This window comes from Bolinopsis microptera, chromosome 8, assembly GCF_026151205.1.
Source record: "Bolinopsis microptera isolate Bmic1 chromosome 8, MBARI_Bmic_1.0, whole genome shotgun sequence".
In the NCBI taxonomy this organism is placed as follows: Eukaryota; Metazoa; Ctenophora; class Tentaculata; order Lobata; family Bolinopsidae; genus Bolinopsis; species Bolinopsis microptera.
In genome coordinates, this window is record NC_087079.1 from 15,423,101 (window position 1) to 15,437,020 (window position 13,920).

Sequence of the window (13,920 nt, forward strand, 5' to 3'; positions counted from 1 at the left end):
ACGCTAATCGTTTTGTTGTACATCACAATTTAGACCACATTATTTCCTGATTACCAGCCCCTCAAAATACAGAAATGTTGAACCTGAAAGTAAAGGGATCTAAGTTTTAGTGGATGTCAGAAGACCAGGGGTGTAGGAAGCGGGGGGGCAGGGGGGGCCATCGCCCCCCATGAAATCTGGGCAAGGGGCCAAAAAGGGCCAACTTTTTAATTTAGGCTTCTAAAAATTTTTGGGAAAAATTTTTTTCCCCGAAAATTTTTAAGTCAAAATTTTTCTAAGTCAAAAATTTTCAAAGTTTTCTTGAAAATCACTTTTGTTCATGTTTCATGCTACCCTGATCATTATGAGCCAAAAATATTTTTTTCGGTTTTCGAAGTTCGATACACGATTTTGGACTCGAGGGTTCCCCTTTGTAATGCGATCTCGGAAGGCAGGCCTCCCCTTCGCAATACGAGCTCGGAAGCGGGAGCTCTGCTTTCAGAGGTACGTATCGAGAATGACTCGGACCGAAAATTTTCTAAGTCAAAAGTTTTCAAAGTTTTTCTGGAAACTACTTTTGTTCATGTTTCATGCTACCTTGATCATTCTGAGCCGAAAAATATTTTTTCGGTTTTCGAAGTCCGCACCTACCCTTCGATATACGATTTAGGACTCGAGGGTTCCCCTTTGTGATGCGATCTCGGAAGGCAGGCCTCCCCTTCGCAATACGAGCTCGTAAGCGGGAGCTCTGCTTTCAGAGGTACGTATCGAGAATGGCTCGTACCGAACATTTTCTAAGTCAAAATTTTTCAAAGTTTTTCTGGAAATTACTTTTGTTTATGTTTCATGCTACCCTGATCATTCTGAGCCGAAAATATATTTTTCGGTTTTTTGAAGTCCGTACCTTCATTCGGAAGGTTTTGGATCTAATACTGATTGGTTTCATATACTAATTATAGAAAACGTGATATTTGGCCCACAGATTTGAAGGAAAATATGCGAATTTGGTCCTCAGATTTAAAGGAAAATGCGCAATTTGACACGGAGAACTGAAAAAATCGCGATTCGTCGTAAGGCCAGGATCTGAAAAATCGCGACTTGTCGCGGCAAGCGTGAAAACTCGCGATACCGCACATGCTGCAATTTCCTTTTGTCCTTACCCTCGAAATTCAGGCTTTGGCGCGAAGCGCCAAAAAATATTTAGGATTTGGCCCCCCCATGAAGAAAATCATTCCTACACCCCTGCAGAAGACAGTTGGTACTAAGGTTGCCACCTAATTCTAATCATTGAAACCTAATTCCAACCATTGATTCGGTCACTGAAAACATTAAATATTAGCAATGACAGCCAATTTGGAAAGACCCCGTTATCGGTTAGAGACAGAAACAGACACCAGACGAAGGATTTTCACTATCCTAAAATGTAGGATGTCTCAATGCTAAGACTTCTGCGAAAAATCACGACAACTTCTTTCTCAGACCACGTGTCTAACAACCACACCCATAATTGCACAGGTAAACGATCAATGATTTTATGAACAGTTCAAGCAACAAATCGACCTTGGGCTACACTTGGGGAGCATGGGAGTAAACCAATATACTGTTAGAGCAAGCTCAGATTCTAAAGAGTGACTGACCAGACTGACGTTTTAGGACTGCTATCAATTCAAATGCTCCTACTTCCTGGTCTTGCAACCTAGTCTCGTGATACTTTACAAACGCAACGTACATAGCGGGCTGATAGGGATATCTTGTCTTATGGCACCAAGGTTTCTAACACGAAGGCTGTTTCGACGTTTGTTTTAATATTTTACTGGTAGGTTAATAGTTTAAGAACTTTATAAATGGGGGCAAATCTTTGGATCATGAAAACAGATCACATCATTGATCATATTAAAAGCACAATGTACCCGGGCTAGAAATTGACGATATTCACAAGAAGTACCGAGTAGTCCACATGTTACATTATCACTAAGGGGGAGGGAGGGGGTTTCTAATTTTTGAATGATTTCTATTTTTTCAGTGATACGTAATATGTGAACGACCCCTTAATATAGATCATCGTACATGAAAATACGCATTACATCTTCGATCGATTCACGTACGATATTTACGTGCGTCGCGTATATATATATATATATTATATTATATCGGTACAAAGCAAACTATGCAATTGTCAAACTATAAGTTTCATGTTTGAAAAGCAATCTTCAGTGACATAATTAACATAAAAATGGCAAACATAATACAACACATAACTGAGTACCGAGTTATCAAAATTGATATGGGACCTCAAGGAGAAGATGATTGAATATAGCATAGACTGGAAGATTATTACTAAATCGAAGAAATATAAGGCTGGAGCGGGGCATTGTGGCCTCTGCTTAGACGAGAAACTATACATACTTAAAACACCAGGCACTATTAATAAAAGATCAGAAATTATTTCTAAATGTAGGCACTCTAGGAAATACTTAGTTAGACATATTTAGTTAGTATTTATTAGTTATTAGGATTTGTAGTTATTTATATAGGTTTAGTAGTATTGAGTAATTGTTAATTGTTAATTATAAAATTTGATAAAGGAGCACTGTGTTGTATTATGTTTGCCATTTTTTCCCGATCCATGACTCAAAGGTGCCGAAGGCACAAAAGAGTCAAGGACAAGGGTTAGCGATCGAGGTTTTTTATATATGGTAGCTTTGCGACCGTGCCTGCGAGCGTACGTGCCTGCGAGCACTGTTATCGCCCACGTGACTACCTGCGCTAAGTTATTTTGCGTGATAATCTGAATTATATAATTGTTGGCGCGCGGCGCTGAACCAACCAAGTACATTATTAATTTCATCATGTGGGTATCCCACTAGGCACTAATTGAAAGCATATTATTATTATTTTGAGTTAGTATTACTATTTTGCACAGATCCGTGTCAGGTTGCATAAACAATAAACATATGGTTACATAGAAGTATACACGATTTTCAAATTCAATATGTAATTATATTAACTGGGCGGCGCTCGGCAGTCGGCATGTCACTTCGCCATATTTGCATGTTTATATAAACAGTAAAGACTGGGCCGTCCCCAGGTTGTATGGAATATGATAAATACGCCATCACGGATCGGGAAATTGAGCGGCCATCCACAAAAGAAAAGCGGCCGCATGTCTTGTTATGTTAATTATGTCACTGAAGATTGCTTTTCAAACATGAAACTTATAGTTTGACAATTGCATAGTTTGCTTTGTACCGATATTTCATGCTCCTAGCTACAGCTAGTAGAGCCCTTTTTCTATAAGAGAAGAAAACCAGTTGTATATATTATATTATATATACAAAATGAAACGACCGGTTGAGTCAGACAAATGTTTCAATCATGATACAAAACCATGATTGAAACATTTGTCTGACTCAACCGGTCGTTTCATTTTGTATCTAGCTCTCGGCTTGCCGATTGAGCACTGTAAGCAGACGACGCCACCCACAATTATATTATATATATATACGTTACATGACAGTCATATTGTCATGCTGACAGATTTTGCTTTTCGAGTTGCTGTGTGCGCTATTCCATCACGAAAATGTCGTCGCGCGTTACAGCAATCAGAAAAGGCGGGAGCCGCATGTTCTTCCATTCACTATATTGCTATGTTATACTGTTATTCAGGATCCCATGTGTTGCAGGACGCCCTGTTTGATAAGATGTTCACATTCTGACAGTGGTAGATAGTGCTCGGAGTTGAGTGTTAACATAACTATGTCTCCCGAATCTGTCTCTAATTCTCCGTACTCCTCGAGACATCTAACCTGGAGGAGACAGTTTGTAAGTAGGTTAACAGATCATTTAATAGTGTACAGCTGCTGACAATTATTCATGTATTATGCATTTAACCTACTTCGAAGTCTTGATAGGCACTCTCGCAAACACATCGTTTTTACCGGTGACTATAATGTTGATTTAGTAAAACACGAAAAAGATGTAGCAGGGAAAAATCTTATCGCAGTTTATGAAAAATACGGATTTGTACAACTGGTGTCAAGGCCCACTCGTGTAACTGATCATAGCGCAACCTTAATTGACCACGTCTATACCAACGACCTATTAAATACCTTGAGTTGTCATGTACTGACGGTCAATGTGTCGGACCACTTAGCAACACTGACGACACTCTCACTGGGCAGGAGTGCAGGGAGGCGCGTTATATCGAGTGAGGGTCGTGAGAAGGTGCCGAACTTCCGCAGGTTCAATGCTGCTGCACATGCTGATTTCAAAAGAATTATTGAGAGCGAAACGTGGAGTGAGGTGCACAGAGAAACTAATGCGAATGACCAGTATGACAAATTCAGTGAAATCTATTCCAAACATTACGATCAAGCATATCCTGAAAAGAAACCTGGACCTAGACGTAAAAATGAACGGCACGACTCAAAACCCTGGATCTTACCGTGGCTAGAAGATGCATGTGCCCGTAGACAGCGTCTCTACCACGATAAGATAAAAGTTCCCAGCGTGACAAATATTGCTGCGTACAAAAAAATTAATAAATTTTGTAACAAACATATAAATTTGGCCAAATCCAAGTACTACAAAAACTTTTTTGAGGAGTACTGCGACAACTCCAAAAAGCAGTGGCAACTTATTAATAGTCTCCTGGGTAGAAATGTCAGGCACTCTGGGCCTATTAAAATAAAGGATGAATGTGGAAACATACTCAGCAGCCATTCCGATGTATCGGCTAAATTTAATGAGTATTTTTCCAACATTGCAAGCAACATAAAGTCCCAGATAAGTGCTAGGCAAACTTTCGATCCAGGAGGTTTTGAAGAATTCTTACAGGACGGACGTCGGACGGATATAGGTACTAGCAGTATTGAGTTAAGACCTGTTACGCCCTCTGAAATCAGTAAAGTAGTAAAAAAATTCAAGAACAAAGCGACACTTGACACAAAAATTGAACCAATGAAGCTTGCAAGCTTAGATACGAATTTCACAAAAACGTTGGCCGTAATCATAAATTCTTCCTTTACTGAGGGAATATTTCCAAATGCTCTAAAATCGGCACGAGTTGTCCCGATACACAAAGGTGGCTCTAAAACAGAAGTTACTAATTACAGACCAATCTCTTTGCTAAGCTCTTTCTCGAAAATATACGAAAAACTTATGCATAGTCGAGTTCTTGAATTTTTAGACTTCAATGGATCACTTTTTGAAAGTCAGTACGGTTTTAGGCCTGGCATGTCATGTGAACACGCTTTACTTAATGCTCAAAATAGTATTCTACACTCTCTCAACAGTAAGCAAATTGCTGTGCTGCTTCTTCTTGACTACTCCAAAGCTTTTGACGTTATTGAACATCCTATACTACTAAAAAAACTGGAACATTACGGCATTAAAGGTTCAGCACTTAAATGGTTCGAGTCCTATCTGAGCGGCCGCCACCAATTCGTGACTGTCGGTGGAGAAGACTCGAGGCCCAGAGAAATCCAGTTTGGAGTACCCCAGGGGTCGATTTTGGGACCATTACTCTTTGTGATCTATATCAACGACCTTCCAAACATCACAAATTTAGCTAAGTTTATACTGTACGCAGACGATGCGAATATCATAGTTACTGGTTACACCGAGCAAGAGGTTCAGTTCAAACTAAATCAAATAACCTCGCTCCTGATCAAATGGGTTGATAGCAACGGACTTGCTCTCAATCTCAAAAAAACTCACTTTATGGTATTTAGCAATCATAGAACGACAACCCTTTCTAACATTAATGTTTCCATAGCTGGAGTAGTGATAGATCAAGTGACTGAGGCACGTTTCCTCGGAGTAATAATCGATGATAAATTAACGTGGAGCAAACACATACATGCCGTTAGGGCCAGGATGAATAGATACATGGGTATCATGTACAAAATTAAACGACACTTACCGTTAAAAGTCAGGCTTCAAATTTATCACAGCTTTGTTCAATCCCACCTCAATTTCTGCTCCCTCGTCTGGGGTTTCGCAGCCAAATCACACATTGAGTCACTATTCACAAAACAGAAACAAGGTGTGAGAATGGTTATGCCAGGTTACGTCAACTATTTCTACAAGGACGGCCAATTGCCTGCACACACGAGGGATAGCTTTAAAGAGTATGGAATTCTCACTATTCATGGAATTATCGTGAAGAACGCACTTATATTAATGCACAGGATGAAATACTTCCCTGAAACAGTGCCAAAATCAATCAAAGGCCTTTTTCCAAGTAATATCCCGACAGTTAACTCCAGCCATGAGACTAGCTCTGACTGGCTTCTTACATACGGTAGTAACACTTTTAGACAATCAGTATTTTTTAAAGGTCCACTGCTTGCCATCACTGAAACAAACTTAAATATAACTTGTCTTCCCAGCTTATTTTCAATAAACATTTACAAGTCTAATGCAAAACGTGTGCTATTGGAACACCAATCAAGAGGCAACAACGAGGAAAGCTGGCAAACCTTTTTACTGAATAATATTCCAGGTTTAAGGAAATCTCAACGGTCACAAAATCACACACCCCACTACATAACTTAGTATTAGTAAACTATCTAAACAACATGAGGCATTCACTCAATAAACTTCTTAGTTACAAAAGCACTTCAAAACTAATAATTACCGACCACTTTTGAAATCGGAAAATTTTCACTGCCAGACCTGCTACTAGTTTACTGATAATACTCCTGGCCATTGCTCAATTAAAGCCTTATCAGCACAACACGCACAACACGCACAATCACATATCATCAACGTAGCTGATCTCAACGCATCATAATAACAACCACGCGCACACACACCCACTTACCACTACACAGTACCACACAGAGCCCATCAATCAATTCAAATAACGCCTAGCTGATTTTGATAGAATAACATCGCGATCCAGCGTGATGAATTGTTTTTGTTTTAATCTTAATTGAAGTTAAACGGCTGCACCCCTGACTTTTTAACTAAAAGATAAGAGACGTATATATTAGGACATTTGTAATATGATAAAATTTAAAGTTTTGGTGTACGTGTGTGAATTAAAGCTTGGTGTGAGAATTAGTGTGGAAATAAAGAGATTCATTTTATTACATCATATATCTTAATTAAGTGACAGTAAGTATTATTATTTTAACTACAGCTTATATTATTTCAGTTAGTATTGACATGAATGTTACGATTTCAGTTTATTTATTTATTTATTATATATTATATTGTCAATAAACCGGTTTCAAAGCCCTTAAGGGTGGCCCTCGGGTCTTTCAAACAAACAAATGACGCAGTGAAACTATCAGACTACGATGTATGGGGACTTGCCACCCCATGGCAACATTAAAATATGTTGATTCTGTTACATCGTTTCCTCAAATTATTTGTTATTTAGTAGTGTTGAAAGTATTAAAAATATAAGGGAAGTGAAAAGGGATATTTATATTTGTCACTCAAGATCATAAACAACCATGTTGGACTTTAGAGTTGAGATTGAGCACAACTTAACTCATACCTGTATCTTCAGAGATTTTGGAGGGACGGTGTTTTGGGTTATGTCCAGGCCGTTCATTGACAACATGTAGTTTGCAAGCGACTTGTTGTACTTGTTGAACCACTGCTTCTGTAAACATTAAGCGAGGTGTTAGGTAATATAAAAGACAACAGTATAAAGACTGAATATAATGAACAACTTATCACAACTACTCATAACATTGCCATTTTCGTATCTTGTGATTTAACACATCAGTACTAACACGTGACCATTCTTAACCAATCAAGTAGAAGGCTTAGTCGCATTTTAAAATTAATATGTATAATCGCCCTCTAAAGAACTCTAACTGAACTCTAAAGAACTCTAAAGAACTCTAACTGAACTCTAACTGAACTCTAAAGAACTTTAAAGAACTCTAACTGAACTCTAACCTCATGTTCCTGCATGTTAACTTGTATCTCCTCAGGTAGAACTGCTCCGTGATCCCACCTGAACTGGGTTATCCGGTTAAGCCGCTGTTTCAAGTACGCTAATACACAGCGCCTGTTGTGTTCCAACGCACTGTGCCGCAGGTGTATACTGAAGGTGATGGGAGTTAAATAACTGAACAAAGTGATATAATTATAACAATAAAAAGCTGCTCTAGAGCTCTAGCAAATAACTGCCGATTCTCAGATTTTGCAAAACTGAACCTGAAGAAAATGTTCGTTTCAACACACCTTGGGATCATTTTATTGTCGTCATTGATTTCAATATCACTTTTATTTGCTTCAAACAGAGCACCCATCTCAGCGTAAACCTGAAAGAATGAAGAATTTGCAATCCATCATCTGACTTGAAAACACAAAAATGTAGTGCTGGTATAATTATAGTGGCTCAGTCGGTCAATCAACCTGTCAACTACAGTTAAACCTCAATATACCAGACCTCATATTAACGTGTACCTCAATATACCGGGGCCCAATTTAAGTACAATATATGTTAACCTGTCTATATCGTTCACTTTTCGCTTCCCCAAAAGAGGCCCGGTATATAGAGGTTTTACTGTAGTTTACTTGCCCTGAGGGGCAGGCCTCACTCACTCAAACTTCAGCATTAAATTACAGAAGTGTGGTATATGAGTGGTGTTCCACCTCAAGTCTCATTAGGGGTCGTTCACATATTACGTAATCAATATTTTAGCAATTTTTACCCCCCTCCCCCCTTCCGTAATCAACCGTCATCAAGATCCTCGACTTTTTTCCTAGAAAACACTTTTCTCTACGTTTCATGTTATACTACCCTGATCATGCTATCATTATGAGCCTAAATCATTGTTATGATATCCGGCCAAACACTTTCTAAACTACTTACTATTATAGCCGGATATTCGATCAATTTTTAAATTTTATCACTATCAGAGTGAAATTGAGTGGAATTTGAATTAAAATATTGTCAAATTGTTATTATTCTAGAGGGTAAAAATGAAAATTTTGATTACGTAATCAACGACCGAAACCCCCCCCCCCCCCCCCCGTAATCAACCGTAAGCATTTGGAAACCCCCCCTCCCCCCTCGGCTGATTACGTAATATATGTGAACGACCCCTTAGTCATTCAGTTTGGGTAATAATTAGTTTTACATAATCATCAATATATAATCTAATAAACATTCTAGATAGCCCACATGACATCCAGAAAGTTTGAAATTTCCTCGCAGATCAATGTACCCACTCCATTTTTGTTCAATCCACAACAAAAAGAAAAATGTCAGGTTTTCTAAAAATTTTCTTTTTGGCACCAAATTTCCGCCAAAATCAAAAATTTCCTCGCAGATTATCTGCCGATCTGCCATCGTTCTGGATGGGGGCTGGATGAGGGCTGGATAGTTACATACTTAATACATTCCATAAAGTATTAGTTACCAACTTGTCGGAGTAAATCCTCGTTAACAGGATGGAGTTGCTCGTCAGGACATCTGTGTAGCTCCTTAACAAGAGACACTGCCTTCTCACCAAACATAGCTATACAGATCTGTAGAGTCAGGTAAACTAATGGTATCATTCATAACATAATTATTGATGATGAAATTATGATTTGGATTTAATTACCCGGAAAATTACCACGAAATTACCACGAAATTACCACAAACCAACGATACTACATATAGCTTATCTGAACCATATTCTATTATATAACGTGGTGATATGTTTAGGAACTATGATTCAGGAACTATGATTAGTTAAAATAAGATCCTTTAAGAACTCTGCTATACAGTATACAATATAAACAGTACTTTTACAATATACGTCATATTACATCAAAATAAATTTCTTTACAGATTTTCAATCTGAACAAAACACTTCATACACAGACATATCAGGGTCCATAATTCATCAAACCAACTTGTATTAGTATATTAGAGTGTTAGATAGATACATCTAACCGCTAACTTATATAATATTCTTCTATAATTTTATAGAGCAGTCGACAATTAAACTTGTGAAAAGTACTGGAGTCTTGGAGGAAAGCAGTAAATAGCCTGTACTGACGGTATTCACTCTATAATTACGACTAAGTGGTCTACCCAAGCCTCCGTTCAGTCAATAAAACTTGCTAGTTGCCACCATGAGCAATGTGGCAGCTAAAATTACCACTTTCAGACATGGCAAAAGCTTTGACGCAATTCAGGGACCTCAATACATGGTATATAACAGGGGATGGTGTTCAGTTGGCCCCACAGATTGTGATTGATCGCATTTACTTAGGTTCAAGATGCGAGAGATTATAGCATTCCTAGTTCTAGCTGTAATGGTCAGCGCTATGTACATAGAGGTAAATTATTGTATATTCGTAGTGTAGTTTCGGTATTCACTTTATATAATAACGTAAACAGTTTTAGGTGTTATAGGGTAACCTATTAATGCAGGGTTGGACATTATTGGGGCGGACCGAGTACATCAGTGTTGGGGTACATTCGGGCCATATTGAGATATTGGGGGCAGAATCATGTATATCATAATATTATGTAATAACATGTAATAGATGTAATGCAATTCTGCTTTAACTGTGCCCCGACTGAGACTTTTGCCTGAATTGTGCCTCAACTGATACTCGGTTCGTAAGATTTCCTAAACTGTGTCTAGATCATTAATCATGCATCGACAGATTATCGAATTACCCAATCTTAATTTCACACATATTTTGATCATCTGATTTCAAAGTGTGATTCAATCGTAATTTCGATTTTTAGCGGCCAAGCTTTCGTGGCTGTTCTATAGAAATTTATTAAACTGAGTTTACAGCTAGTATACTGCCCCTTTTTGCAAAAAGGAAGTATCTGCAAAATCATCGTTTTGAGATAAAAGCATGTAAACTAGACCCGTTTCTGACGTTCAGCTGACTGTATCATGCTTTAAATTTTTGCTTGAATACATTAAGAATCGTCCAGGGTAACTTTTCTGAACAATTTTATTCCGATTATTTGAACCAATTTTTCATGAAAACGGGTTCCGTTTTCACTGCCAGAAAAAAATTTGACTGCCAAAGCGAGATACTTCCTTTTTGCAGATTTTCGACTACTTACTTCCTTTTTGCAGTGTTTTGGTATTCAACTATGTAGATGCTTCCCTACATAATACACTATTTTGAGTCATTATGCATGCTTAATTCGTGTTGAAAATAATGGTTTTTCAGTCCAAAATTATGAAAATATTAGACAATGAAACTCTGAAATATAATAGAAGGGGGGCTCATGTTTTTTGTCCGTTCGGTACCCTATATTTTCAAAACGGACAAAAAATAGAGCGGACAAAAACGGACAAAAACGGACAAAAAATAACAAAAATGGAAATAACAATTAGATGCTTCCTCCTCCTCTTCCTCCTCTTCCTCCTCCACCTCCTCCTCCTCCTCCTCTTCCTCCTCCTCCTGGGTCCTCCTCCTGGGTCCTCCTCCTGGGTACTCCTCCTGGGTCCTCCTTCTGGGTCCTTCTCCTCCTTCTCCTCTTCAGTCCTTCTCCTCCTCCTCCTCAGTCTTCCTCTTCCTCCTCCTCCCTCTCAGTCCTCCTCCTCAGTCATCCTCCTCAGCCCTCCTCAGTCCTCCTCCTCCTTCTCCTCAGTCCTCCTCAGTCCTCCTCCTCCTCCTCCTCCTCCTGATCCTCAGTCCTCCTCCTTTTCATCCTCCTCCTCTTCCTCTTCAGTCCTCAGTCTTCCTCCTCAGTCCTCATCCTTCTCCTTAGTCCTCCTCCTCCTTAGTCCTCCTCCTCCTCAGTCCTCCTCCTCTGTCTCCCCCAGTCCCCCTCCTCCTCCTCAGTCCTCCTCCTCTGTCTCCCCCAGTCCCCCTCCTCCTCCTATTCAGTCCTCCTCCTCCTCAGTTCTCCTCAGTCCTCCTCCTTCTCAGTCCTCTTCCTCCTCCTCCTGGGTCCTCCTCCTGGGTCCTCCTCCTCCTCCTCCTGGGTCATCCTCCTCCTCTTCCTCTTCAGTCCTCAGTCCTCCTTCTCAATCCTCATCCTTCTCCTTAGTCCTCCTCCTCCTCAGTCCTCCTCCTCTGTCTCCCCCAGTCCCCCTCCTCCTCCCATTCAGTCCTCCTCCTCCTCCTCAGTTCTTCTCAGTCCTCCTCCTTCAGTCCTTCTCAGTCCTCCTCCTCCTCCTTCAGTCCTCCTCCTCGACTCCTCAGTCTTCCGCCTCCTCCTCCTCCTGGGTCCTCCTGGGTCATCCTGATCCTCCTCAGTCCTCTTCCTCCTCCCCTCCTCAGTCATCCTCCTACTCCTACTCCTTAGTCCGAGCTACTCCTCAGTCCTCCTCCTCCTCAGTCCTCCTCCTCCTCCTCATCAGTCCTCTCCTCCTAATCAATCCTCTTCACTAGTCCTCCTTCTCCTCCTCCTTCTCCTTAGTCCTCCTCATCCTCCTCATCCACCTCCTTCCCCCCTCATTCCTCATCAGTCATCCTCCTCAGTCCTCCTCCACCTCTCCTCCTCCTCCTCCTCAATCCCCCTCTTCAGTCCTACTCTCAGTCCTCCTCAGTCCTCATCCTCCTTCTCCTCAGTCCTTCTCAGTTTTACTCCTCCTCCTCCTCCCTCTCAGCCATCCTCCTCAGCCATCCTCCTCAGTCCTCCTCAGTCCTCCTCCTCATATTTCTCCTCAGTCCTCCTCCTCGTCAGTCCTCCTCCTCCTCCTCATCAGTCCTCCTCCTCATCAATCCTCTTCACCAGTCCTCCTTCTCCTCCTCCTCCTTAGTCCTCCTCATCCTCCTCATCCTCCTCATCCACCTCCTTCCCCTCCTCATCATTCCTTACCAGTCATCAGTCATCCTCCTCAGTCCTCCTCCGCCTCCCCTCCTCCTCCTCAGTTCCCCTCTTCAGTCCTACTCCTCAGTCCCCCTCAGTCCTCATCCTCCTTCTCCTCAGTCCTTCTCAGTTTTACTCCTCCTCCTCCTCCCTCTCAGAGTCTCAGCCATCCTCCTCAGCCATCCTCTTCAGTCCTCCTCAGTCCTCATCCTCCTCCTCACTCCTCCTCCTCATATTTCTCGGTTTCTCCTCAGTCCTCCTCCTCGTCAGTCCTCCTCCTCCTCCTCGTCAGTCCTCCTCCTCCTCCTCATCAGTCCTCCTCCTCATCAATCCTCTTCACCAGTCCTCCTTCTCCTCCTCCTCCTCCTTAGTCCGCCTCATCCTCCTCATCCTCCTCATCCACCTCCTTCCCCTCCTCATCATTCCTCACGAGTCATCAGTCATCCTCCTCAGTTTTACTCCTCCTCCCCCTCCTCCTCAGTTCCCCTCAGTCCTCCTCCTTTGACATTTACTGTTCACCCTGTTTGGTAATTAGGAAGTATCTGCAGGATGGCACTATGCCAAATTAGTAATCTCAAGGTTAAAATCTGCAATAAGGAAGTATCTTGAGATGAGATTATGCAAAAAGGAAGTATCTTTAGTTGAAAAACACGCAAAAAGGAAGCAAGTACTGGAAATATGCAAAAAGGAAGTATCTTTGCAGTTACTTCCTTTTTGATTATCGTGAGTGATCAAATACTGCTAAGAATGGTGAAAATCGTGTAGATACTTCCCACTTTGAAATTTTAGTTACATCTGCTGTTAATAAGACTTAGTTAGTAAAATAGAGCTCAGCGATACCTTTCCAACGGTGTATAGAACTCCATATTTTGAAAAATGTCACTTGCTTCCTTTTTGCAAATTTGGGCAGTATAGTGCCTCGGCACAGAGTGGCTTAGGGTTACTGAAAAGGAGATAAGCACCTCAGGCCATCCCAACTTGCGGGAGAGACCTGCTCTTGTATCTTGTATCTTGTATCTTGTATCTTGTATCTTGTATCTTGTATCTTGTATCTTGTATCTTGTATCTAGTATCTTGTATCTAGTATCTTGTATCTTGTATCTTGTATCTTGTATCTTGTATCTTGTATCTTGTATCTTGTATCTTGTATCTTGTATCTTGTATCTTGTATCTTGTATTTTGTATCT

General features: G+C 40.6%; 1 protein-coding gene across 1 annotated transcript; it reads right to left on the reverse strand.

Annotated features, from left to right (window-relative positions):
* Positions 1-3,491: 3,491 nt before the first annotated feature.
* LOC134819354 (DNA replication complex GINS protein PSF1-like) lies at positions 3,492-9,476 on the reverse strand. Its single transcript, XM_063829281.1, has 5 exons — positions 9,376-9,476; positions 8,188-8,267; positions 7,900-8,047; positions 7,490-7,597; positions 3,492-3,785 (listed from the first exon to the last, which is right to left on the reverse strand). The coding sequence occupies exons 1-5, from the start codon at positions 9,466-9,468 to the stop codon at positions 3,642-3,644; spliced, it is 573 nt and encodes a 190-aa protein (XP_063685351.1). The 5' UTR covers positions 9,469-9,476; the 3' UTR covers positions 3,492-3,641.
* Between the last annotated feature and the right edge of the window lie 4,444 nt (positions 9,477-13,920).